This window comes from Pseudopipra pipra, chromosome 2, assembly GCF_036250125.1.
Source record: "Pseudopipra pipra isolate bDixPip1 chromosome 2, bDixPip1.hap1, whole genome shotgun sequence".
Taxonomy (NCBI): Eukaryota; Metazoa; Chordata; class Aves; order Passeriformes; family Pipridae; genus Pseudopipra; species Pseudopipra pipra.
This window is the reverse complement of record NC_087550.1, coordinates 88,165,423-88,191,655: the sequence shown is the minus strand read 5'-3', so window position 1 is coordinate 88,191,655 and position 26,233 is coordinate 88,165,423. Positions and strand designations below refer to the sequence as shown.

The 26,233-nt window shown below is 39.6% G+C and overlaps 1 protein-coding gene across 4 annotated transcripts in view; it reads left to right on the top strand.

The window, feature by feature from the left end:
* The window catches only part of AFF3 (ALF transcription elongation factor 3), a 339,352-nt gene that overhangs the window by 134,655 nt on the left and 178,464 nt on the right, over positions 1-26,233 (top strand). For all 4 annotated transcript variants that reach the window (XM_064646295.1, XM_064646294.1, XM_064646293.1 and 1 more), the window contains exon 4: positions 20,228-20,272. In XM_064646295.1, the coding sequence (XP_064502365.1) occupies positions 20,228-20,272 (45 nt within the window). The remainder of the gene's footprint in view (positions 1-20,227; positions 20,273-26,233) is intronic.

Here is a 26,233-nt window from a genome sequence, read left to right as displayed (position 1 = left end):
GCATCTCTGCTGAAACAACCCACAAGATCACTCCTCTTTCCCTATTCAGGATCTCCAGGGAATCCATCTAGCCTGCAGCATCCACTGGAGATATTTATTTATTAGAAGTAAACTATAGAAGATTGACAAATCCAGGCCAGCCCCCAGTCCATTCAGTTCACTGGTATGTTTTATTCCTCTCCATGCATGATGTTCCCTGTGTCTATTTTAATGGCAAAGTGTTTTGGGGACAGAATCTACTTCTTGCCTTCTGCTTAGTTACTTTTCTGGTTTGAACAAAATTACTTGAACATGAAGCTCTCAGAATTAAAGTAGTAGCTCAATTTTGGCAATGGTAATCTTAATAACAATCTTAATTTCCTTCCCATGCATTGTGATTTGATGTTTCTTTATATGGTCATGAACTATTTCTCAAATAATGCAGCATATATTTTTGGCTGAACTAAGATCTATTAAATACGTATTTGCAATATCTTACAAGCATGACCATGCATATATGTGTTCATACAATTACTTGACTTACAGAAAGTCGTCGATAAAGTGTAGATACACTGAAAATGGCATGTATAGACAGAAAGCATATTAAAATTATTTCAAGGAATATCAGACATTATCACTGAATTAACTACATGCATCTTATTTGAAGCAGAATCCCTGTTTTTAATTCTGTGAGCACTCATTTCAAAAAATGCAAGCATAGGGTGGAAAAATGAGGAGAGTGCAGTGTCAAATCTAGTACGGAAAAACGGGTCTGATATATTCAATGTCCATTTACATCCTTCAGCACTCTCAAAATCTCTTTCTTCTTCAGCATTCACATTTTACCCATTCTTGACGGGTTTTGCTTCTAACTCCTTTGTGCTCTACAAAGATATTAGGAGGAGGTTTGTTACTTCCGGTATAGCAAAAGCTGCCAAACTGCACTATATAAAGGATTTTTTTCTTTTCACTCCTTCTCTTTTCTGCCCAATGCCCTCTGTAGTAGTCATTTTTGGAGTCTGTGCAATCTAGAAAACTGTCAAGTGAATGGAGGAGTCGTAGCTAATACTGCCAGCGTCAGACTTACAAATATGTCCCATGTAGCCAGCAGCAACAAATGAAACCGGCCAAGGAACAGGATGCATGTGCTCAGGGGAGACGAGAACATTTTCCCCAGATGAGCTTAATTCTTCTACTTCCTTCGTGTTTTGATGTATTTCATTTCCATCATTGTTGTCAACATTGTCGTCATTGTCAGCAAAATGAATCCTGCATAATAGGACCATACCTGGGTCCCAAATGACAGCATCTATTTTGGGGTTTTAAATTGCTGCAGGTGCCAAGGAAGAGCAGAGGTTGTAAATTCTGTACAGCACTGATGGCTAACCTTCAGGTAGCCTCTCCATCCACTACAGGAAGCACTGAGGCTTCAGTGATGCTGAAGAAAGCCAGGATCTCTGGGAGAAGGCTCAGTGGCAGATCAGTTCCATTAACTTTTCCTTTGTTGCTATTTCTGTTAGATTTTAAAAATCAAATGAACACTGATTAAAAAACAACCAACCAACCACCACCAACAACAAAAAACCCAAACAAAATAACCCACTCAAAATCCAAAAAGAAACAAACAATATCTGCAACACCCAGTTCCTTTCTAATTATGCCATTAAAATTGTGGTATTGTGGATGATCTTTAAAATAGTGAATTTGCAGTATTCTTTTAATACCATAATGAGATGCACTGTTTTCTGGTTGTCAGAGAGTCAAAATAAAGAGTTTTCATTTTTATTTTCTCTTTTCTGGCTTCTTGGGTGTCCTGATGTCTAACAGGAAGATTTTTATGGAATCTCTGTTCCTTTTTGCTTTAGTTTTGGACAGCTGACTGGAAAGACTCTGACTGGAAATTTGCAGCAGTATATAGGATCCAAGGATCTGTGTTTTGACTGTAGTGTAAAAAACTTAGGTAATAAGAGGTACTAAACACATCAGTGTTCATGAAAAGGATGGTTAGTAAAAATACAGGTAGATGTGTTGTATGTGCACAAGGATGTGAAAGGCAGGCTTTTCATCTAGTAGCTTGTCTGTGTTTGAAGATTAGTTGAGCGAAGTATAAACTCAGATAGCTTCTGCATCGTGCGACTCTTTCCTACAAGCTGAGTATATTTGAAGTATCTTCATATATATTTTCAGCTTCAGCAACTTATTCTGTGTGCATAGTCTTTACTTAATTTGTAAATTACTGTCTTCATTTATAAACTACTATAGTGTATGCATTTATTTTAATCAATCACTGTAGTTGTGCCAGTCTGATTTCTGAATCAGCACTCAAAGACAGATGATAGATGGTCTATTAGGTTCTCTCAGCTAGGGTTCATGATGCTTAATTTTCTTAAGTGACAATATTTCATACTGTAATCCTGATGGGTTTTTATTCTTCTTTCTGCTTAGTGGAGTTTAACCTAATTACATGTATGGTCTTTTTAACAGTTGCAGTATGGAGCCTTCACTGAACTTTCATAAATCACCATTTTAAGTTTTTTAGAAGACCCCCTTCAAAAGGTCACCTGTCATCAAAGATATTCTAGCTAAAAGTTGCAACACTTAACCCTGTCTCTAAGCTCTCTTAACTCAATTACACCAATGCATCACTCATCTCTCCCTGGGTTTGCAATAAAAGGAGTATTGGTCTAGCACCACTTTTTGGATCCCTGGCAGCAAGACACCATACGTGTACTTACCTCTTTCACAGCTGGATGGTTTCATTGTAACCCCTGGTGTCTCACTCCAACGTTTCGACCTCATAAAAGCATAATGTCACTGAATGCTGAGATTTTACGTAATTTATTCTGAAGATTGTGGCTTTTAAATCTTCCATATGCAGTTTAATACCGTATTCTTGTCATCAGGCAACCTTTGCTCTCTCTATTAATATTTTTATCTTCATTTTGTACACACAGAAACATATATACACCCAAAATAAGTTGAAGATGATTTACAGAAGCATTAGGAAGGGAAAGAGAAGGAAACAAGATAACTGAAGAGTAATCATACCAAAACCAGACATGCTTTTGCTATGTTTTTTTCCATTCCTGTTATATTTTTGTTTGGATTGGCTCCAGAGAAGCACTGTTCCTCATTGCTCTTGTTGTTGAGTGTGTGCTCATGCATAAATTCAGGTCAAGTATGAAACCTCTTTTCTGCATTCCAGGTGAGAATGTGTAATGTCCTTATCAACAGATAACAAGAAATCTCAACTAATTCAGCTCATGACCCTGGATCCTTTTATTTTTGCTGCCATTACCAAAAATACGGTGTTTGCTTAATCATTAATGTATTCAGTCCTGTAAATTAGAGCTGCTTGAAATTTCTACTAATCCTTTTCCACTGAGGGTTTCCCTGTACTAAGTGACGCTGAATAAAACAAAAACCACATGCATGCACAGGTTTCTGAGATTTTCCAGATCAAATGTAATTTAAGGGGCACAACATTTTTAAATGAAGTGTTGTGGTTTTGTTTTCTTTTTTTTTTTAATTACTGTACCAAAAGTAGCAATGAATAAACAGTGTTTACTGAAAATATGCTTTGCTTGAACTTGGCCATTATAGTATACAAGGGCTGAGGGGTTATTTTGCAATGAAAGAATGAACCAATATGTAAGGACAAAAGTAGAGAAAAGGTTTAACACACAGCACAAAGATGTTTTTGAATGAATCAGTCCTTGCTATTTAATTTACATTTTGAGGGCTCATTAGGATGATGAATGACAGTGCTTGAGAATAAAACATACTTCCTGAACAAAAGAAAATCTCTGTAGCCTAATAACATTTTATGCCAGCACTTACATTTGTCAGAAGTGGATGCTATTTATCCCTATGATTATTTAAAAATCATTTTTATTGTCCTTTGTGCTGTGTCCTCTTCAGGGAATTTTAATTCAGAGTTTGACACCTACTTATTAACTTCCATGAAGTATGGAGTACAAAGGCTTATACTATATAAAGGATTCTAACCAGCCATGTTTATATTGCCTGCAGCTGTATACAAATTAGCTGAGTTTGGATTCATTTCTCTTAGAAGTGGAAAAAAATTTGAGTTGTGTAACCTTTACCACCTCTGTAAAGTAACTGTGGGTTGAGTATGGCTGACCTGGGCATACTGGGAGACAGCAGTAAGTCAAAAGAGCAAAGAGGGGAAATGTATGGGATTAATGCCATGAGTTAGGAATCTGTATGAGTTGAGAACATTCTATTTCATGTCTTCTCCTTTCTCCTCTGGAAGGATGAGAGTGAAATAGGAATACTAATGTTTCAGACTTCAAGCCCATCCTCTCCTTAATCAGTAAATAATTACTTGCTGTCTTGCCTTCTTCAGTGCTTATACGTGTCTATACTCTAGAGTCAGAGGTATGCAAATTCCAGAAAACAGACTATTTGGAAAAATGTCAAAATATTTTGGTAAATTACACACTATTATAATAATTGTATTTTTATGGTTTGTCTCAGGAGACATACTGCTTTTTTATCAAACATTAGATTTTAGAACCTTATCGAGCAGAAACCATCATTTCACTTACCTTCTCTCTTCCACCTTTCGTGTTGTAGATCTGCTCAGCAGCAGTGATATCCAACCTTAAGGGTGAAACAAATCAAAGATTTTATTTGCCTTGCTGGGGGGAGTTTACTAGTTGCTCAGTTAACTTTTTGTGAGAACATGTAAAAGATGACGTACAGATTTGTTTGTTCATTATGATAGGAGATGGGAATGTTTGATCTTATTTTCTTTCTGCTTTCCAAAACCATCCTCCATACCCTGCAAGAAGTCCAGCTGACAGTAAAGCATTTCCTTACATCTAATTCTGCAGTTTCATACTGATTCTTCCATGTGCGAGGTAGAAGATGAGATCCCAATTTTAGCTATATTTTTGATTTCTGAAGAAATTGCTTGTCAACCACCAATATATTTAGCAGATTTTTGCTATTTCATGTTATATGGGCAAATAAATTACGGGAACATTTCGTAACACCGTGACCTGACTATGTCCTCGCAATGGCTGGGCACACAGAAACTTTTGGCTACTTCTCGTCCCAAGGTGTGGTAGAGGTATTTCTGGGCATCAGCTGTTTGGAGAGCTCCTAAGGAGTTCTTATAAACCTCCTCTCTGTAGCACCCTGTGGTTGGGTCCAGCTGCTGTGAGTGAAAGCCCTGGGAATACAGCTACAGGGTGGACCGTGCCTTGACTGCTGTCTTGTGAAGGACTGAGCCTGAGAAATCAGCTTGATGTCTGCAAGCTTGGTTTGGAAAAGCTGGGATCTTGTGGACAGGCCTGTTTGGTTTCAGAATACCCATTGTATGTTTTTAAGGCAGGGGTTTGTTAGAACTTTCCTTTAGTTGGTACTGTAATTTTCAGGGGGAATTACATTCTACCTACCTAAAAAGATTCCAACCCTTTAGGCTGCACAATGTACTCTTTGTTATCTTTCCTAAAAATATATAGTGTTGCCCATATAGAACTGTAGCCATATTCTGTATCTAAAGTTAGAAATACCACTGTATGTCTAGATTGTGAAGTGCTATGCAAGCCTTCATGGTAATGTGCATGCATGAAAAATGCAGGTTATTTCAAACTATTTTCAGTCAAGACATCTATTTAACGTCTTTGTTGGTGACATGGACAGTGGGATTGAGTGTACCCTCATCAAGTTTGCTGACAGCACCAAGCTGTGTGCTGACATGCTGGAGGGATGGGATGCCATCCAAAAGGACCTTGACAGGTCTGAAAGGTAGGCCTGTGCAAACCTCATGAAGTTCAACAAGGTCAAGTGCAAGGTCCTGCACCTGAGTCAGGGCAATCCCAAGCACAAATACAGGCTGAGAGATGAATGGATTGAAAGCAGCCCTGAGGAGAAGGACTCGAGGGTGTTGGTTGACGAGAAGTTCAACATGACCTGGCAATGTGTACTTGCAGCCCACAAAGCCAACTGTGTCCTGGGCCGCATCAAAAGCAGTGTGACCAGCAGGTTGAGGGAGGTGATTCTCCCTTTCTACTCTGATTTCATGAGATGCCACCTGGAGTACTGGATCCAGCTCTGGGGTCCTCAGCAAAAAAGGACATGGACCTGTTAGAGCAAGTCCAGAGGAGGACCACAAAGATCATCAGAGGGCTGCCTGTGATTCTGTGATTTAATATTTTCCATCTGATCAAATAGCAGGATATGCCACTTTCAAAAGTCACGTCTTTTATGTTGGTGGCTTTGATCGAGCTCTGGACCCTAATACACAATGTTTGACTTTGGGTATATTCACATGGCAATCTCTGCTGTGGTTATTGCTTGTACAGCCTGAGAGGTCTGTTGCACAGGTGGGCACAGATGAAGAGCTGCTTCTGCTGTAGAGATCCATCAGCTGTTTATGCAAATTGCCAAAATTAGTGCTAGTTTATTTTAATATGCCAGACAGTAAACTATAGCAATTCAGCAGCTGCTGTGCAAGCAGGAACTTCCGAGAGAGTATCAGTACAGAGAGATAAGAATGGAAATGTAAGCTTGGCTTCTGTCTCATTTTTGCTGGGTTTTTTCTTCTTTAGCTTAGAGGTATGGATATTCTGGGTGGCAAATGAACCAATATCACACTTTTTAAAAGGCAGTGGTTTGATTTTGTGATTATTTTCCAGGAATGAGTAATCCCATTTTATCTTGAGTTTATATATAGGTGCTGTCAACAAAGTATCTTGGGCAGTGAGTGAGAGGTGACTGTTACCCTGCCAAGCCTGAGACCTGCCTAGATGAACTGTGCAAATGGACTGCTGTGTCTATACAGTCCCCATGGATAAAGTGTTGCAGGCATTCAGCCCATACTGTTGACTGATGTGCCGACTGCAGGTATTTAAAATCCTGTTGTGTTTGTAGTGTAAGTATTTATAAAATTTAAATTAGGTAGGGACTGCTCTTTAGTGGGGATTTTTCCACCAGCCCTCTGGCAGAGGCAACAGTGACCAGCCAGTTTCTGAGTGCCAGGGCTGTGCATTCTTTGCCACAGAAACAGTTAAAAGTCTTTGCGTGTTAGAGTACCTTGTTTCATAGCTGTATTTCTCTGTCAAAAAAAGAATCATGAAAAAGAGAGTGTTTTGCCAAGAACATTTTATTCTTTTCCTCACAAAATACCTGTTGCTGCAAATAGTGCAGAGCAATCCATGTTCTGGAATACTTCCTTATCCTCTACCTGCCCTAAAATTTTAACTGGGCCACAAGTGACTTGAAGTGACATCTGCACATAAAATATGCATGAAATGCTACTGGAAGTATGGCTGGGGAAAGGGAGCCAGAAAGCTAAAGGAAGCCTGTAGAATATGCATAGCCTTTTGCATCTTTGTTTTTTTCTGGTGTTATTGCCTGGTGTCCCTACATGGCAATATGGGCACACAATTAAAAATCAGAGCCCAAGAATAGCTTTGCGTTTCCCTCCTCTCCAGGAACAACCAGGACTTGAAACTCCAAACCCTTCATCAAATAGTTAATTCTCAGGAGAATGAGCCATTCATCATTCTCTTCATAAACAAACAAATAAATAAAAGATACAAGGATTTGATCTGTTTAAAACGCACTCTCTGAAAAAAGAGTGCAAACTAAACATAGTAATCTGATGATTACAAATTATTCAGTCCTATAAACAAAGCATGACAATTGATGACAATGTGGTATTATATATCATAAACGCAGAGCATCTTCTCTCATCCAAAACAAATAATTTGGAGTATTTCAAACCCATAACAAATATATTTAATGCAGTTCACTGTAAAATAATGTGTGTTTCTCTGTTTCTAATGCTGTATACAAAAGCCAGCCAAAAGCTTTTTGTGTTTTATGCATTATATTCATTTATGCTGCCAATTCTACTTACTATTTTAGTATTCTGATTTGAAAAATCAAAATTTAATGTATTTCAAGGAATGCTTGATGCATGCTTGCCTTCAAATTATAGGAGATGGTTTATAAAGTAAATTATGAGACCTTAATATAATTCCCAAGTTTCAGATAGATTTTTATCTCGCTAATTAAAGTATTGATCTCAAACCTTATATTCTATTGGTAGGTTGTTATGTGAGACAAATCAGCTGCCATTGTTACCAATGCTGAAAATCTCCCTGAGTAACCCATGATAGGTTTATTACATAGGATGCTTTGATCCTCAGTACTCAACTAAGATATTCAAAGTTCTTATAAAAGTGTCTTAGAGTCTGCAATACAAATTCAGATGTCTGCTGTCAAACGATTCCTATTCAGCAAACCCCTGTGAGCCACCTTTGAAAGTGAAACAGCAAGATGACACCGTTCATAGCTTGGCTTTTGGAGAGGTCTTTGTGCTCCCCTGCCTTTTGGTACCTGACAACTTGTTCCAGGCCCTATCAGAGTTGCATAACAGAATTTCTAAAAAGCCACACAGAAGGGTTTAATGTGTTGAGAACAAATAACTTTTTTGATATCCACTGCCAGATCAAAGAGACTGAGAGTAGTGGGCCCAGGACTGCATTACCTTCAGTTACACCAGGGAACAAAAGAATAAAATAAAACAGGGGAAGGCAGCAGAGAACAATAAAAAGGGAAAATACTAACAAGTTTAAAGGATTCAACACCCTGAAACATGAATAAAAGCCACAGAAATAAATTCATCAAGATCACATAACAAAAGGGAAGCATGTAGCTTCTCAGCTCAAAGGCTTTCCAACTGCAATCTTGTTTCCTATATATGTTGTTATAATTCAGGGTGCCACAAGACCTGCCATTTTCAACAGGGACAAAGAGCTGGCTCTGCTGCTTAAAAATGCAGATTTGTTGTACTTGACCTAGATGGAAATGTCTGTGAGCAGTATTAAGGATTTTCTCTCCATGTAGCTTCCATTTAAAATGCAATGGGGGTACATTGAACATTTCTTCCTCCAGAGATAAAATAACCTGGGTTTAAGTGAAGGATCACCTCATATGTTCAAAAAAATAAATATGGAAGTCCAAGAGGCTTTTTGAAGCTTTCCAGTGAATGTTTTGGAAATAACCCAAACCAAAGCGAAGGGCAACATAACCTTTCTGAGAAAACTCACAAACCCGTCTCATACATTGTAGTACTAGTTTTAGTCTGTAACCTAGAAAAAATTAAACTCCAGTATCACTGTCCGTTTCTTCCTTTTATTTTTCCTGACTGTATTGTATGTTGCATGTGCACAACTCCTGATACATACAGGATTTAAAATAACTTTTTGGCACTAAGGCTGTTGGGAGAGCAGTTCTGTGTAGGCACCAACCAAAGCTTTGCAGTCCATAAACCAGTTATGCCCCTATGGCAGTGCACTGTTATAGAATGACTTGTGGCTCATTTTCTGTATTAAAAAGAAAATTGTTAATGTAACAGTAAAAAGTGGTTACAGCCCCTGAGTATCATGGCCAGTAGTTGTTCTCTGTACAGTTTTGTATTTCTGGGTTTTATAAGTGATGCTCCATTAGCCATTACCTGTGTGGGAGAGCTCAATGCCAGGAGATGGGAAATGTGTACTCTACTGGAAGGACAAGCAAAGTCTTTCAAAGACACAAAATCTGGAAAAGCTGAAGCCAGTTTTTCTTTATATTTTCTTTCTGTATTTCACTGTTACTTGTAACAGTGACAGGCAAAAACAAAATCAGAAAGCTTCGCGATGTTCAGATGCAATATCCTCTTTAAAAGGGGATAATTTGAGAATATATGGAAAGAAAAGTGAAATCCGAAAGAGAAAGAACTAAGATCATTTTAAGCCAACCTTTTGTCCTCCAAGCCGAAGAACGAATGTGGCTTCCATCAAAAAATGTTAACTAGTAGTGTACAACTACTTGAGAGCTACCTACAACCCTTCCCCAAACCTGGGGCATCCTTTATTATCCTGCTCCTGGTCTTTGTGATTGCCCAAAGAGTAGAGTTCTGTCATGGAGCCCAGAGGAAAGCAGGGACAAGTGATGGGAAGCTGACACTCCTTGGGGCAGATGGTTTTACGGTGTGAAAGTATCCTCACCTCTGGAGGTAAGGCAGCATAGCAGTCTGCTATGGTGCCTGGCTTCTGCTTAGCTCCCAACAGAGAGGACTGATATGGACCTGAAGTGAATCAGTGGTAAAAAAAAAATCGATGAGGTGTGGAGGAAAGACAGGACAGGAAAAATAAAGAAGGTATTTCTCTATTCTGCAACTTTATAGATTTGCTGAATTTATTGATTCCCACATTAAGGCTACTGTTGATAAGATTTGACACTTGTTTGGTTAGTTTGGGCATTTTCAGGAAACAAAAGTTTTTTTGTATGATGTATATGTACATACATGCATATATATGCATACTTTGGTGTATATGTATGTATACTGTGATGTATGCTCAGTGTCATGTACATTCTTAACTGGAAAGAACTTACATGCCTGAGCTCTAAGACATTCAGCACTGACATTTGAAATTTTTCGTGTCCCATTAACTGCAATACCTTCAGAGTGTACTGTTTTCAGTAGCTTTGCAGTGAGTGTGTTTCCATCAGTCTGTCAGTGACTACAGTATAGCTGGATTTTTCTTTTGACTTTCAGGAATGCTGAAAGCACAATAAAACTTTGCGGAGATTTTCAGTGCAGCTTGTAGAATTGTGCTATTTATCATCTTCCATGTGGATTTTAAGAGAATCTACCTGAGCTGACCAGAGGCATCAATGGATTGATTTAAAGATGAAGATGCATACAATTGTTTATCTTCATTGATAATGCTTTGGGTTTTCAATAGCAAATTATATTCCTCTTGGACAAATAGTTGTCCAAGCCGTGATTGCCATTCTTAGCAATGAGACTGAGCTATCATTGTCAAAACCATATGATGCTCTCTTCCTTACACATAATCGACTCTTTTTTTCTAACTCCTAATTCTGGTCCATATGTTCGATGAAGCAATTATATTCTGTGCAAATCAGGGAAAGCAGTGCAATGTAAGTGTCTTAGGCCAAAATTAATTCACTTTTAAGTCATGATCCAGAAAAGAAAGGAAATATGCATGACCTATGCCTAGGCAAGGTAGAAAAAAGGTTGAGCTCTGAATTTGCAAATAGATTTAATTCCACTGGCTTTATCACCAGATACTCTCTGCTCTGCCTGTACTTCAGGTCTGCTTTGTCAAGGGTTCTTGATGCTTGTTGCCCTTATGAAAGCAGTTATAGTGAAAGATTGAGGTTTATTTTGCTGGGGAGGAGACACTGTCAAAGCCAAAACTGTCAGATGCTGGTGACATCCTTAGACTAGCAAAAGGCTTTAGCAGAAAGCCAAATGTTGCTCTGGTCTCCAGATCATAGGGGTTTTTTACCATGTAAGTTTAGATCATGTGTCAGTCTCTAAAATTCAGAAGGCCGCTTTCAGCAATAGGGATTAATGAGAGTTTGTTTCTCCCCAGGAAATTTTTTCGTCTCTGTGTAGCAGCCTGTTATGAGAAATAATCCAGTGTTAACTTCTGGAGACACAGGCTGCTGCTCAGTGTTTTGGGCTCTTGGCTGCCATTTGAAGTTCCTGTAATCCTCTTTTAGCCCTCTGTGAAAGCTTTTGGCCCTAATCTTTGAGGGAGGTATGGGGTAGAGTAGTGTCTTTGTTACCAATCATGACAGAAAGCACCCCTGTGTCCTTTGTCCTGTCCTCAGCTTTGTTAACAGGATCATCACCCAGATTTTTAGTAGCATTTCAGTGTTAATATCTTCCCTTTAGACTTCATAGAGATGGTTTTTTGTATGATTATGTTTCATTAATATTGAATTCCTTGTGCCAGGTTCCATTTCTTTTTCCCTCCACCACTGCCCAAAGGGTAGATTTTTTTTTTCCCCCATGAGCTGTTTCTAAATCCATGTAAATACGCTTTAAGGAACACCTGGTAGATGTTACTCTTTCCATCAACACTCATGTACAGGAGCTTTCTTCCATTGGGGGCCTTTCGTGGGAGAGATTTCTGCGGAGTTGTGTACCATAAAACATTCTGTCTGTAAGAGGTTTAACCCTTCCTGCACAATGGTTTGTAATCACATACCCTTTAACTCAGTGGGAACGAATACCAATTATCATTTATAAACAGTTCCTCTCATTATGTGCCTATTTATGGCATCTTTTATAGCTTGCTAATTACAAGCACACAAAACAGAAATGTTTGTAGTTAAATAATGTAAACAGGGATGTAATTGATTTTCATGCTGAATAGTTTTTATTGATTTATTGTTAATTAACACTTTTAAAGGATCTCTTGGCAAAATAATCCATTTAATTTATTGAGTATTATACTAGCTGATGGTAAATTCACATTAACATTCACAAAAATATTAACAGTTCCATAATACTTGTTTTTCCAACTGTTGCTGCTATGGAGATGTTATATATCCTCCCCAAACAAACACAGACAATATATTAAATGCAATCGATTGCTCTCAGTCCAGGTCCTAGTGAACAAATGTCCACATCACTAAAAACACGGCATTCCAGTTGACACTAATTGACCATCTGTGCAGCAAGGAGGACGGGCATCTAATGGGGAGAAAAGCTGACATCTCTTGGTCCTAGGGCAGGGTCCTTGGGTGGGCTGTTGGAGGACTGCATGGGTGAGGGGAGCACATATCTCCACTAAAGAGCCTTTCTTGCTGCAAAACCAGAAGACTCTGGTGTCTATAATGGAAAGTTTCCAACAAACAGACCACTGTGTCAAGCAGCAGTTACTCAATACAGTTACAGAGCATGCATGCGGTGCTGGCTTTTTCTAATTTTTGGGTGGGAGGAAGGGGTTGTGGAGTCCATTCAGGGGGTCGTTGACAGCATTTTCAGATCTGTCAGTTACCTTCAGCTCTCCTTGACTTTACTGAAAGCACAGGTCACTTACTTAGCACTTTTACAAGAAGTAAAAGTGCAAGTTGCAATCTTCATTATTACCAACCCATTATATTTTTCACATGGGTAGTAAGAGAGTGTAATCACATCAGACCCTGTTTTTTAATTAGCGAAGAAAAACATTAATATGCTGTGACATGGTATTGATTTGATAAAATCAATCTTTCCCAATAACAATAAAACCTTTATATTTTATTAATAGAACAATGCAGTTCTTCTCCATTACTGCTCCTTTTTATTGTTCTGGGTCACGGTGTAATTCTGGCATGTTTGGAATTTTATTTTTATTAATATAATGTAAAAGCCTGTAAAATCACTCCACTGTTGTGCCAGTAGGTTTCATTTGAGGCTCCCAATCATTTGTTACTAGATGAAATGTTACAGGTACAGCTCCAGTCGTTGATTGTTCAGTGGCCCCTAGAGATGGAGAGGGGGAGAGGGTTAAAAAGGGTTCGTGGCCTTTAATTATCTTGATTTTTTTGTTGTGTGGGCACTGAGACTTGGACTCAGACCATCTCATCAGAGATGACCTCTCAACACATGACTTGACTCAGTTCTTCTAAATCCCCTCCAAACTGGGCTGTAGGTGTCTAAGCTCTAGTGAAGCTCCCAGCAGCCATCCAGACAGCGGCCCTTCAGCATCACTTCACGTTGTGCCCCTGGGTTTCCTACACTTAGTTCAGGTCAGGTGCTACATGGCCAGGAGGTGCCTCAAGGTCTGGGACAGGCCATGGATATGCATTGGTGGAGTTACACTCTTAACATAATTTCCCTACTATTTTAAAAAAACTACAATATGGTGAATGCCTTTACTTTCACATCCACAGTAAATCCATCTTCAGTTAGACACCAGCCTGAACATCAGGTCTACATAAAGGGCCAGCACAGCCTAAGGCTTGTGGTACTCTGGATTATGGCTTTATGATCTCCTCTCCTTTATGAACTTTCTTCTGGAGGGTCTTGCTCTCCAAAAGCTGCTGTCCTGCCGTGGCTGTGGGGGAGCAAAACGTGCTCTTGTCCAATTAGCTTCTCTTTTCTAGTGTGCGTGGCAAATCTCTTGGATCATTTGGCATTTCTCTCTATCTGCAGATAAATTTTGGATTCATTGTCTTTGACTAGCCAGAACATCTTCTTGTTCCTAGTACAGGATGGGCATCATGGTATTCCAGTTGCAGTGAGGCTCCCAGTTAATACAACCAGATACTTTCATTAAAGCAAAGCTAGATGACATTCATAACTTGCTCTTTATTAATTTTTTTCCTGAAATAAAATCTTTGTTAAACTTACTCCTCTTCCCTTTTGAACCAAGAACAGTGTTGCAAGATCCCTTGGTAGAAAAAATAATCCCCATAATAAATATGAAGGCTTCATTTTGAAAGAGATGGGTTTATTAAAGGTAACAGTTTATTAACATTCACTGCAAATTAGATGGATTTAATAACTTTAATTAGTGCAACACTTTCTGACACAGACCTTGAAGAGAATTCAGCTGTTCTTTCTCATCTCCCTCCTGCACTTCTCTGTGTCTCAAGTGTCAGTAGTTCCTCATAGTTAAAGTGAAACAGGTCCTACTTGCAGCAATGCAAACTGCAGAAGAAAACTACTATATCAACAGATCATGGCCACTGGCCCTACAATTAGTAGTAAGACAAAGCATGAGTGCAAAGTAAAGCTTTCAAATATCAGGAACAACAGAAAATCAAGTTTCCTGAGCTCTCGCTTCATGTCTCTTTCCCTGGTGTAACCCGACAAAATGGAGCCCTGCTTGCCTGCATCCTCAGGGAGAGATCAGGAGTCTTCTGCATTTAAGGCACAAGCATTGCTAATGCCAGCTGGTGAAATGAGGGTGACTGCAGTATGCTATGGCTCACTGAAGTCCAGCCCTCTTAAAGTAGATGGAAACAATGCTGGTAGTTCTTACATCACCCATCAAGATGGAAATGCCATTCTTGTTAGGGGGGGTGGTGGGAAAGGATAAATGCCATTTTTAATTCTGTTCTGGTCAAAGGTTTTTCCTGTTCCATCGTTTTCCTATGAGATGTTCCAGGTTATCAAAACTGAAAATGTCTGCATCTATGTTGATTTTAACCAAACCCATTTTCATTCTATTTTGAAGAAAATTTTTTCTTAAAGTGAAAAATCACCAAATTTGGAAAGAAACATTTTTATATTTTGGTTTAATATCTTCTTGATTTAGGCCATATCTTATTCTGTGACTTCAAATTATATTTGTATTTCTTAAAATTTACCATTGAAGTATTTTGATCTGATCAAACTTTGATTTCTCAACTTAATTGAAGAATGCTTCTTAAAATTTTGTTTTTAAGGGAATGATGTGACACAATTGCATTTTGAATAGGAACACAGCCAATGGAATAAAATTTACATGGAGGTGCCTGCCCCTCCACCCCCCAATTCAGAATGAAAACACGTTGCAAAAAGTGTGCATTTTGTGAGGGACAGAAAGGTAAGATTTTAACCTGGTTGAGATCTGTTCTTTTAACCAGCTTCAATTTAAGCCTTAACCTTTCCTGGCGTTCAAAGCCCTGCCTTTTCAGGACTTTGTGCTGAACCTGTGCAAGTTCAGCGCTGCAACTTCATAAAGAACATTTTGGAGGATGTAGCACATGTAAGGAAATCAACAAGTTAAGCTCTGAATGTCTTAAAAACTCTTCCTGGACATCTGCAAATGACACCTCCCAAAAAATTCCTTTATACAGCCTGGCTGTATTTCTACAGAATCTCCGCAAGTCACATCTCTGATCTCACGGATGAATCCTAAATTCCAACATTTTATTCCACAACTTGAAGGTATTATGGTCTCTTTAGAGAAATAATCAAAGGGAAACTTTGGTGAGCGTAATGGTTTTCCACAACCCAACAGGCAGAAGCTGCACGTATGAATAAGTAGAAAGATAAGGAATTTATTTATCTTCCTCCTACTGGAAATTCCTTTCTAGCCAAATGCATTGTATAGAAAGTGTTATATATACATATGTGCATGTGTTTGTGTGTCTTGCCTGGCAAAGAAGCATTTCTAATATGCTTTCAGATCCAGGTCCATCAATATGGGCTTTTTTTCCCCTTTTTTCCCCTATTTAGTATCACCATGGATTTAGGTTATTGGCTGCCAGCATTCACTGCATGAAGCTTCCCTTTAGGCTCTGGGGGAAATTCCGCAGCCCTGCAGGAGCAATGCTGTGCCATGCCTGTGCAGCAGGGGCAAGAGCTGCCCTTGGGGCAGAGGTGGCACCCAAGGTGCCACGTGTGCTGGCCACTGTCATGCCGATGGTTGCCGATGGTGTTCAAGCACCGACACAGCCAACCTGGCTCCCACTGTGAGTGGAAGAGGATGAGTATGTACCTCAGGCTTCTGGAGATTATAATCATGCCTAATTGATACTGGAGACAAAAATCCAATGACTTCTGGATACTTTGTAAAAACACCTAGTACAGTCCAAATAATAAAAGCACCAAAAGCTTGCATCATAAAAATCACTTAGGCTAAAATGGAAATAGATACTTGCAGAAGATTTTTCTTTCTTTCCCTAACACAAAGATTTGAAAGGAGGGAAAAGTATCACAAGATAGGCAATTCCTTTCAGAGAGGTTTCTTTATATATCTCCATGTGAAAGCTCTTGGTAAGGGAAGAAAAAGTAATGCTCTGAAATAAAATTTGTACAGAGGTAGCTTTTTTTGAAATGACATCCTGTTTCCCAAGAATTTGATGTAGCCTTTAGTCAGCCTTGTTTCTTACAGTTCTCTGTGCTTTGCATGGTAATTAGCTGCTCGAGTTATCAGCAGTGCGATGCTCCTGGCTATTTCTTCAGCAGCCACTGCTGTCATCCTCAGCAGCAGCTCCTCACATCTAGCCTGCACTCCAGCCCACCCATGTGTGCAGATGTTTGGTGTCCCAGTCCATACTGACTGAGGGACGGAGGTAATGGGCACAGCATCATCGGAGGGGGAAGAGACTGGAGCCCACTTCCCCTGACAGCTCCCCAAGACTTGCCACTATTTCACTGATGGTCCACTGGAGGTTCAGTGAGGCAAGTTTGTTATGACATATTGCAAAACACCACAAAGGGAAACAAATGAGACAGGTTCATCAGTGTCAGAATAAATACAGGGGAGCAGCTGCTTAGCTTAGTTGGCAACAGCAGCCTCAAAATCTTTATCTTGTTTTGATTTTACATTTTTTTTAAGTAACTAAAACATTTATTGTACAAGTGTGCTGTGGCTGTTGAGGGGGTGGATGGGACTGCCTTGCACAGCCTGCCAGCACTGCCAGCATAAGCCTCACGTCACACAGCCAGCACTGACGCAATAGCCTTCGGATCAGGCAAGCTCACTGAAGCAAATAGCACATCAAGTGCTCTGTGGTGCTTGTTCCCTGCAGTTATTACAATCTTTTCTTTTAATTCAGATTTCAAGAAACATTTTCCAGCTTTTGTTTAATTTTCTTAATTAAACTATGGCCACAAAGTTTAATTCAGGTTGCCAGATTCCCGGGCAGTGTGTATTCCTCTGTAATGTGAGTAGAGATGTAGTGGGGAAGAGCTTTTAAAGTGAGAATGGGGAGTTTTTTCCATGCCAACGTCTACAGACCCTTTTCAGACATACCTTAGGTCCCACAATAATATTCTGCATTGTGTTATATGATATCATGACAAAAAAACCTCAACAATGGCCCCAGGCCATATCAAATTGAAGTCACTTGATGTGTGTAGAGCATGGTCTCTTAACTACATTGACCTTTTTCTAGAAAGTTTGATATCAACAGTAAATTTAGGATCCTTACAAGTGTTCAAAGCAAAAATAAATTTAAAAATTTATATTTGGCACTCAAAAGGTGAAGAACTAAGAGGAAAATGTAGAAGTTTAGGGGGTTTTTTCCAAATAATGTTTCAGTCGTGCGTATCTTGTCTTTGGTTTTGTGTTTCCAGCTCATTGTTCATCTTTTGAAAGGCTGTGTGATGATATTGAGGGAGAGATGTGAAAAGTTTTTTACTTCCTGCCCAGAGAGATGATAGGCTAGGAAGACTAGCTAAAGTTTTAGTTCTGTGGTGATAGAAAGCAAAATTTCTTGCTGATGAGTATTTGAAGACTTATTTAATTCCACTTCTAGGAGAGTTACTTAATTTTGTAACAGAAGCTTGTTTCTAAACCTAGTCTGAAATAGCGTGTTGCCAAATTTACCTTCAGTAGTTTTATCCTCACACAGAAATAGAGGTCATTATTTTATTGTATGTTCAATGCATTGTATACAGCATAAGATGGTAAGTCATTTAATCCCTTCTTCTGTAAGATGGCAATGGACTTGAATAGAGAACTTAACATTATTGTTTGTGGAATAACAAATTAATAGAAGGGGATTTGGGGACAGAAAGGGAAAAAAAGAGAAGAGAGAAATAGCAATTATCTAGTATGAATTTTTGAATTATTAAATATCCAAAGATCTTTGTGTTTCTGTCCATCTTGTTAGGTTCACTGGCAACATGAACACTGTTCCCCTGCTCCAATAGCAGGAAGGTTGCACATGGTGCTATGCAGCTCCTTGGGGATAGGACTGAGGTCTGAACTGGCCTATCTGCTCAGGCTGCAGCTTCTCTTCTGCATTTGTACATCAGATATGAGTAATTCTCCAAAGGCTGACTTTATTGCATGCTTAGTTCCTTTGCCTTTGAAATCAGCAATGTAATTCGTGGTGAACTGTAAAGCTGATGGACTTGTGTTGCACAAAAAAGAGTTAATGCGATTCATTTGTTTAACAGTCAAGGGCCATATTCAGCAAAGATTTAGCAGGAGTGAAAAGACAACAAAGGACTTAGGACTTTCTATGAATCAGTGTGAAATAATAGCCACAAAAAATTTAAAACCAGAAACTGTTCCCATGCATATGCATGGCTGCCGTTCTCCTGCCCTTGGTTACAGCTGGTGGGCTGCAAGCGGCTGCAGATCCAGACCTCCTCAGTCGCTCAGCTTGGGCTGGGGAGTGGTGGTGAAGGTGTCTAGGAGCAGGATTTGCACAAACTGACTAGTGGGATCATTTGGTGCCAGTAGGCACAGAGGTATTCATTTTTGAAAGTCCCTGATGATTTTTTTGGGTGCATAAATACACGTCATAGAGAAGTCTGATTTCCAGATGAGAAGAGTTCGGCAGTTTGGAAAATCATATTGCATTGATATATCTCCAGGTGGACACCTGAAAATTAAGAACATCCAGGTGTTTTTTGAAAATGAGAGAAGACCAAGCTCACCTCTCTGCTCATTTTTTGGGGACAGTAATTAATCAGGTTGGGCTTTTTTTCTGTCCTCTCCTCCCACATGGGAAGACCTCGAGCCCCAGTCCCCTGCCTCCTGAGTTAGTTCTGTTCTGCAAAAGGAAGAAAGCCTTTCTTTGGGGAATTGTCAGGGAGTTAGGGTGGTGAAGTAAATCCCCAGAAAACTTGCTGGATGCAGCAGCCACATGTGTCTTGTGGAGAGCTGCAGGAGACAGGCATCCCCTCAGCATAAGTATCATAAGGTATGCCCTCTCTTCCCAGTTGTGTTGGGCAGCGCAAGCAAACTGGGCAGAGGGCAGGCAGGAGAGTGGGGAGGGCATAATTGTTGGAGGCTGGTGTCTCACACTTCCTTGTCCTTGCTGGCAAAAGTTTGTGTCCTAACAAACAACTAAGCTGAGCATGTAGGTGAGGCACTGGCTGGATGGTTCCTGTGGGAGGATAGCTGCTCTGCCAAATCTCTCAGTTCCTCTCTCCAGAGTGGCTCTGGAGTGAGACAAATTTGGGAGAGCCGAATTCTTCTGCACCCTCAGACCCACAATGTACAGGTGGCTTTAAGGTTGGCATTTTGGGAAATGGTAGTTCCTCAGGACAGCTGTGCTCAAGCTCAGTGTTGCTGCCTGTGCTGTAATCTCTGCAGGTGTCCCCTCAACAACATAGGTACATACATGGTCAGATTTCACATAGGCAGTGTCACTGCAGTCTTTCCTTCACAAAGGATGTGGAGAGATGTTATTTATTTGATATAAATAAATGCTCATATATATAATACTCATGCAATAGAGCCAAAACAACAGGAATCGCACCCAAAAATGGTGTAAACAAAATCCTATGAATTTATAAAATATGTTGCAATCATATGTAGACTGCAAATATTGCATCTTCCTGTTGTGCTGATGGGGAATAATTTGAGAATTTTAAACAGTGCAACTTCTCAGATGCTGGAAGGACTTGCCCTCATTTTGAAACTGAAGTAGAGGGTGAAATATATTTCATGTGACAAACCATGTCCTCAGACCTATTTGTTATTTCTTTTAAAAATATAAACAAACTGTTTTCTCATTTTGTTTACAGGACAGTGGAACAGGAGATAACAGCTGCATTGAAGAAATATTACGGGTAGGAATCCTTAAAAACCACATTTTTCCAGTTCCATTTTGTTTACTCTGAAAAACCAAGAGAATAACAAGAATATTGCAGTTACTGCTGTTAAAATATTGCTCTTTTAGATTGTAATCTTTCTAAGAAAAAAGTAGGCAAAATTATTTTCTCATGAAAAATAGTTGAAAAATCTGTGAGAACAACATTTCAAAGCCTGTGGATTTCACTGCTACTTTATGCCAGTACAGCTGACCTTCACACATGGAGAAGCAGATAATGGGATAAATTATAAACTGAAATGTACAATGATGTTTCAGGTTTACAAACCATGCAAAGTGCATGTTTCCATTAATCATGACTGTCAAAAATCTTAATTTTGAAGGGAGGTCTAGGAAGGTCATTTTCCACCTGGATTTAATTATGTAATGTCATTATGTTCATTATGTCCATTATATACTGACAGTGTGCAAAATCCATACTTATTTCCATACTTCATTATTATTTCTTTTATCTTAGTAATTTCTAGTTTATTTTCATGGAGTAAATTAACATACATCCAGACATGTCTTGGCTTGAATCAACTTTGATAGTGATTATTTTCTGTGGCAGACAAATTTCCAGACAGTGAAACTTTTCCATATATTTTAACTCATGGGGTTTTCGGTACTTTTTCAAAAATTATAATTCAGTAATTCATAATGCTTATAAATCTGATCTAATAGTGATTGAAACACAAAGGAAGGTAGATGGAATGATAAAACCTCCCTATTACTGTCTGTGCTTCCACCTCTTGGATATCAACTACCCAATATTTCTGACAATTTATAAACTACAGGGCTATAAATATTTGGTTTAGAGATTAGTAGTGGATTACACCCGTTGTTTCTAAAGGCATTTCTCTATTCTCCCTCAATATCTTAAATGCAGCTTTTAATTCTTAAGCTGGACAGTTGATGATATATTGCTTATGACTTCACTGGCAGAGTTTTTGCTTAGCTAACATTTACAAAATAGGCTTTTGTAAGACTGAAACGTATATTCCACAAGCCTTAGCCACAGTCCTGCTTGTTTGTCACAAATTAGTAGCAGATATCACGAATTCATGATTTGATGAGGCTCAGACACCCCTTTTTTATGCAAGGCTTTTAAAATTAAAAGTCAGAGAAGCTGACTTTAGGTTCTGTAATTTGTGTCATGCAATTAGGAAAAACGTAGAAGAGACACAATTGCTTCCACACAGAGAAAGATGGATATGTAAGAGATCCCAGCTGAGAAGAAAAATGCACTGTATGACTAGAGGTGTATCTCCAAACCTGTGAACACAGCTGCTACTCTCTCTTTTTTTCCCTTTGGCATGTTCCTCAAGAAATATTTTTATCAAGCTTGATGATGGGCAACCTCTCCAATCTGCTCATCCTCCAGGTCTGCAACCTGGATATCGCTTACTATTCTGAAATTCCCTCATGTCTCTGTGTCTAAGATTAAACATAAATCTTGTAGGCTGTTACTCTCTATATAGCATTTCTACCTGAATCTCTATATTCATAAGGGTGTAAGTCTCAGGTCCAAAATTCTCATTACACACTTTGATTGCTGCAGCATCCTTCCCTTGTTTTTGACAAATGCAATGTTACCCACCTCGATTCGTGCTGCTGCACAGATGATTTTCCTAGCTTGACATCTTGCCCAAAAACATTTGTCTTTACATCTCACCAATGTCATCTCCTTCTCTACACATCAAGTACAGCTATTTGTCTCTGGTTTTGAGAACTCAAGTCTACCAGTCCATGCTAACATGTTAGATCCCACTTTCGCTTACCCAGTGATACCATCCCCTGTCAAAATGTTGCTAAGTTTTACATCAATGAGTTTCTCCCATGCTTCCCCTGAGATCTGGGAAGAGCCTTGAAGACTTTCCCAATAAGTTCCATAGCTATCTTCCAGTCCTTTCTTAAGGGCCTCCTTTTTCCCAAGCATGGTGGAAAACCAGTGGTGAGGTCAGGGCAGTACCACTGTTTCTCATGCCTGCACATTTCTGCTCCACTTGTACTTTCCCTTGTAGTACTGTCTCAGATCGGATATATCTATCTGCTCTCTTTTGTACTGAAAAGTGGATTTTCTGTGTCAGGAAACTGCTGTGTAGTACAAAAGCACTGCCTAGGTAGTCTCACAATACACATCCAGATCAGCAGTGGTGGTTGTCACTGCTAATTGGTGAAAACAGCAACAGTAATAACAAGTCTTTGCTATTCACTTTGTAAATTACTGGCATCCAGATTTTTCCAGCCCTCCCCATGCCCCCTTTTTGTCCCAAACAGATCCATGAAGTTGTAACACAGATTTTCTGCTTTTCTGAAACAGACTGTTTATAAGGAATGCCATTTCTATGTTTTTTGTTGGAGATGCTATTACATAGTAAAGGCAAAGTTTAGCTTCTTTTCAGACAGAATATAGGAAGAATATATACAGGTGCCCAAAGGCAGACAGGCAAAAGCCACAGGAGCTTCAATACCTGTGTTCCCCTAATAAAAGATAGCTGGTGTGCTGAAATGTATTTATTATAGGAAGAACCAGTCCTACTGTATGGAGCATCAGCAAAAGGAAGAAGATGCTTAAAATTCATCTTTTTAAGGAACATTGCACCCTGTTTTAGCTGTCTCTTGCACAACACAAAGCAGAAAACATCCTCTCTTTCTAGGTAGTGTGTTTCTTGGACAAGTCAGGATGTGGCTTTTCCAAGGAACAGATACTTCCATGGCATGTCCATGTTTCCTCAGTCAAGACCAAGGGCAGTAGAAAGTGTACTCCAGATCTGCTCCATCTGCTTCTCTGCATTCCCTTCCGCCCAGCAGGTGGGGAAAGGCAAGTGCTGGTTTGTGCACAGATCTTGTCACCCTCTTTTTTTGGAACATCGCCATGGCCAGAGCTAACATCTGAGCCTGGGCTGCAAAATCAGTTTAGTCAGGGTTTAAAATCACCAAATCTTATTTTGCACTAACTGAAACAAGAATTTATAGTCTTTTTACTGTCTGGTGCAACACAGGGTGCCACAACTAAAGTCTAGCCTTTTTTTGATGTTGTTTTACCAAATGTATCAAAGCTCTGTAGACTTTGTAAACTGACAGATCCTTCTGCACAAAACTGCAACTTCCAGAGAAAGCCCCCAAGAACTGCTTCCAGTCCTTAAGGAGGTTCACACAGTCACACTGTCAAGATTGGAGCTGTTGTGAGGTCTCCTGCTGAGTTTATAATCACTGCAGGAATCCTGAACCTCATCTAACCCCATGCACTAATTTATATCAACTTCTTCAAAGTGCAGTGACTTCTCTGTATAACTGCAGGCACACACATTGAGGATAGATAAACTTCCAAGAGAGCCTTCAGTGTAAATAACTATACTAAGACCAAGTTACACATGTTATGTCAAAACATGAGATAGAAGACTCATTACTTGCTAGTAGATGTAAAAGGCAATTCCTTGTAAGCTTTTGCATTGTTTGTAGAAGACATGATAGAAAACTTTGAAGTGGAAAATAAAAGTTAAGACTACACAAATATCCTTGATGCTGGAGCAGTTCCTATGCGAGTTCCTGAGACATGGTCAAAGCCAACCTATTCACTTCCTTGCTAAAACACAGGCTTGCTAAGCAAGATTAGTTCAGTTCTGGGATCCCCAGCACAGAAAGGACATCTACCTGTTGGAGAAGGTCCAGAGGCATGCCACCAAGATGATTAGAGGAATGGAGCACCTCTCCTATGAGGAAGGGCTGAAAGAATTGGGGTTGTTCAGCCTGGAAAAAAGACAGCTTAGGGATGGCCTAATTGCAGCCTTCCAGTGCCTGAAGGGAGCTTATAAGAAAGATGGAGAGGGATTTTTTACAAGACCATGTAGTGACAGGACAAAGAGGAATGGATTCAAACTGAAAATGAATTTAGATTAGGTTTAGATTAGATATTAGAAAAAAATTCTTTACTCTGAGGGCGATGAGGCCTGGAACAGGTTGTCCAGAAAAGCTGTGGATGCCCCATTTCTGAAAGTGTTCAAGGCCAGGCTGGATGGAGCTCTGAGCAACCCAGTCAAGTGGAAGGTGTCCCTGCCCATGGCAGGGGGGTTGGAACTAGAAGGTCTTTTGAGGTTGCTTCCAACCCAAACCATTCTGTGATTCTATGATAGTAATTTTGGCTGATTTCTATTTGAATATATTAGCGTGTGGAACCATGTATTTTGTTACAATTGGTGGAGTTTGGAGTAAACATTTGTTTTGCTGTAGTACCTTCAACAAGAGTCCTGCCTCTCTACTAAGTTAACTGTTGCAACCAATATTGGATGCATTCTGAGCATATTTTGCTATGGATTTAAGGAGTAAGGAAGTGTGTCAAGTGCAGGCAGCTCTTGATTTGTAAGGTAAGTGGCTGGAGATTGATCTGGCTATTCTTACAGTCTTAACTGTGATTTCCTACAGTTGCAGTAGCTTTGTTGAAAGGAAACCCACAGGTGAGCTGGGCTTTTAATTATTGAAGATGTTCTTTGTGAGTTCCCTGGATTTTTTGTGTTGACATGACAGGTGTCATTGAACTGGTGAGAGACCAACATACTTTGAGTGTTTAGCCTGCAAACAGTGTTCATCTGCAGGATGAGGAGACAGTAGGAAGCTGATGGAGCAACAGGAATGCAGAGAAAGGACTGGAGAGAAACCAAGCTCAGCAGTTAACACAGAAGAAGCCACCTCCTTTGAAATGGCATGGAGCAGTGGGCAGACAGGATGGGGTGTGGGGTGGAGAACAGATAAGTTTCTTTCAAGGAAGATGGAAAAAGCGGTTGGGAAGGCAGTGAAAGGACAGGAACTCTAGCTGTGTACATCTGTCCCAGTGAAGGACAACTCTCTGTGGTGCCATGAACCTCCTGTCCAAGGATGAGCACCCTTTTGCAAATTACCTTGCAAATGTCACTCCTCATGGCCATAGGACATCCACTTAATGAAAACATGACACTTTAGGTGTGATGGATCTGATGAATGATTTGCTTGAATCTCTCTACCCTGTGAGTCTAGTCAGAGTATGTAAAGTACTGTACTTCTTATTTGAGCAACATAAAAAAAAATGAATAAAAACAGAATCTCATTCTGTATTTTTTCCCTTCCCCACTTGGAATCCCTTGGCTCATTACCAGTCTTGCTAATTCTTTAGCAGAAGGCATTAAGGATCAACCTATCAAATATTCAGGGCCTTTTTTCACACATGAACAGCCGTATGTGCTTTTAGATCAGCTGCACTCCATCAGCTGACTGAATTAAAACAAGAGCAGAGGTAAATTATAAACTGTCTGCACAAGACATGTCCCATGAAAACATGATATCCTACCAAACACACTGTCACTGTGAATAAGCATCACAGTCAGTGGAGCACGTGTCAATACTTAGAGGAGAGAAAAATCAGTTTCTTAGAGGTAAGTTGTTAGTTCAACAACTGTGAACTGCTGCCTTGTAAACATTAATGACTGTAAGATCCCACTGGCTATAGTTAAGCTCCTGGTGGAGTTGGACATGTGAAGAATTACAGAACACAAATACGGTAATCAGCAGTATATTTCTAAACACTACTCTTGCTTTCCAAAGCAAAGGGAAAACCCTACACATGGAATGAGACCCACTTTGCTGCTCAGTGCTGGTTCAGTAACTGCCTCTGCACTAGCAAAGCATTTCATTGCAGTCTCACTGCTGGAAAGAAATTGCTGGGCTACTCTGAAAAGGAGAGGAGGAGGCAGCACCTTCATGGAGAATTTCAGATTGGCTGTTGTGATGGAACTGGGTGAGAAACTCCTGGAAAAGTTGCAGGAGGAACACACCAATTTCAGGCAAAATAGAGATGGGGGGTGAGACAGAAGGTGTGGAAACTTAGAAGCAACCCCAGTCTGCTGACACTTGATTAGTCTCATTGAATACAGAAGTACTCCAAAGTGTCAGAATCGTATTAAAAATG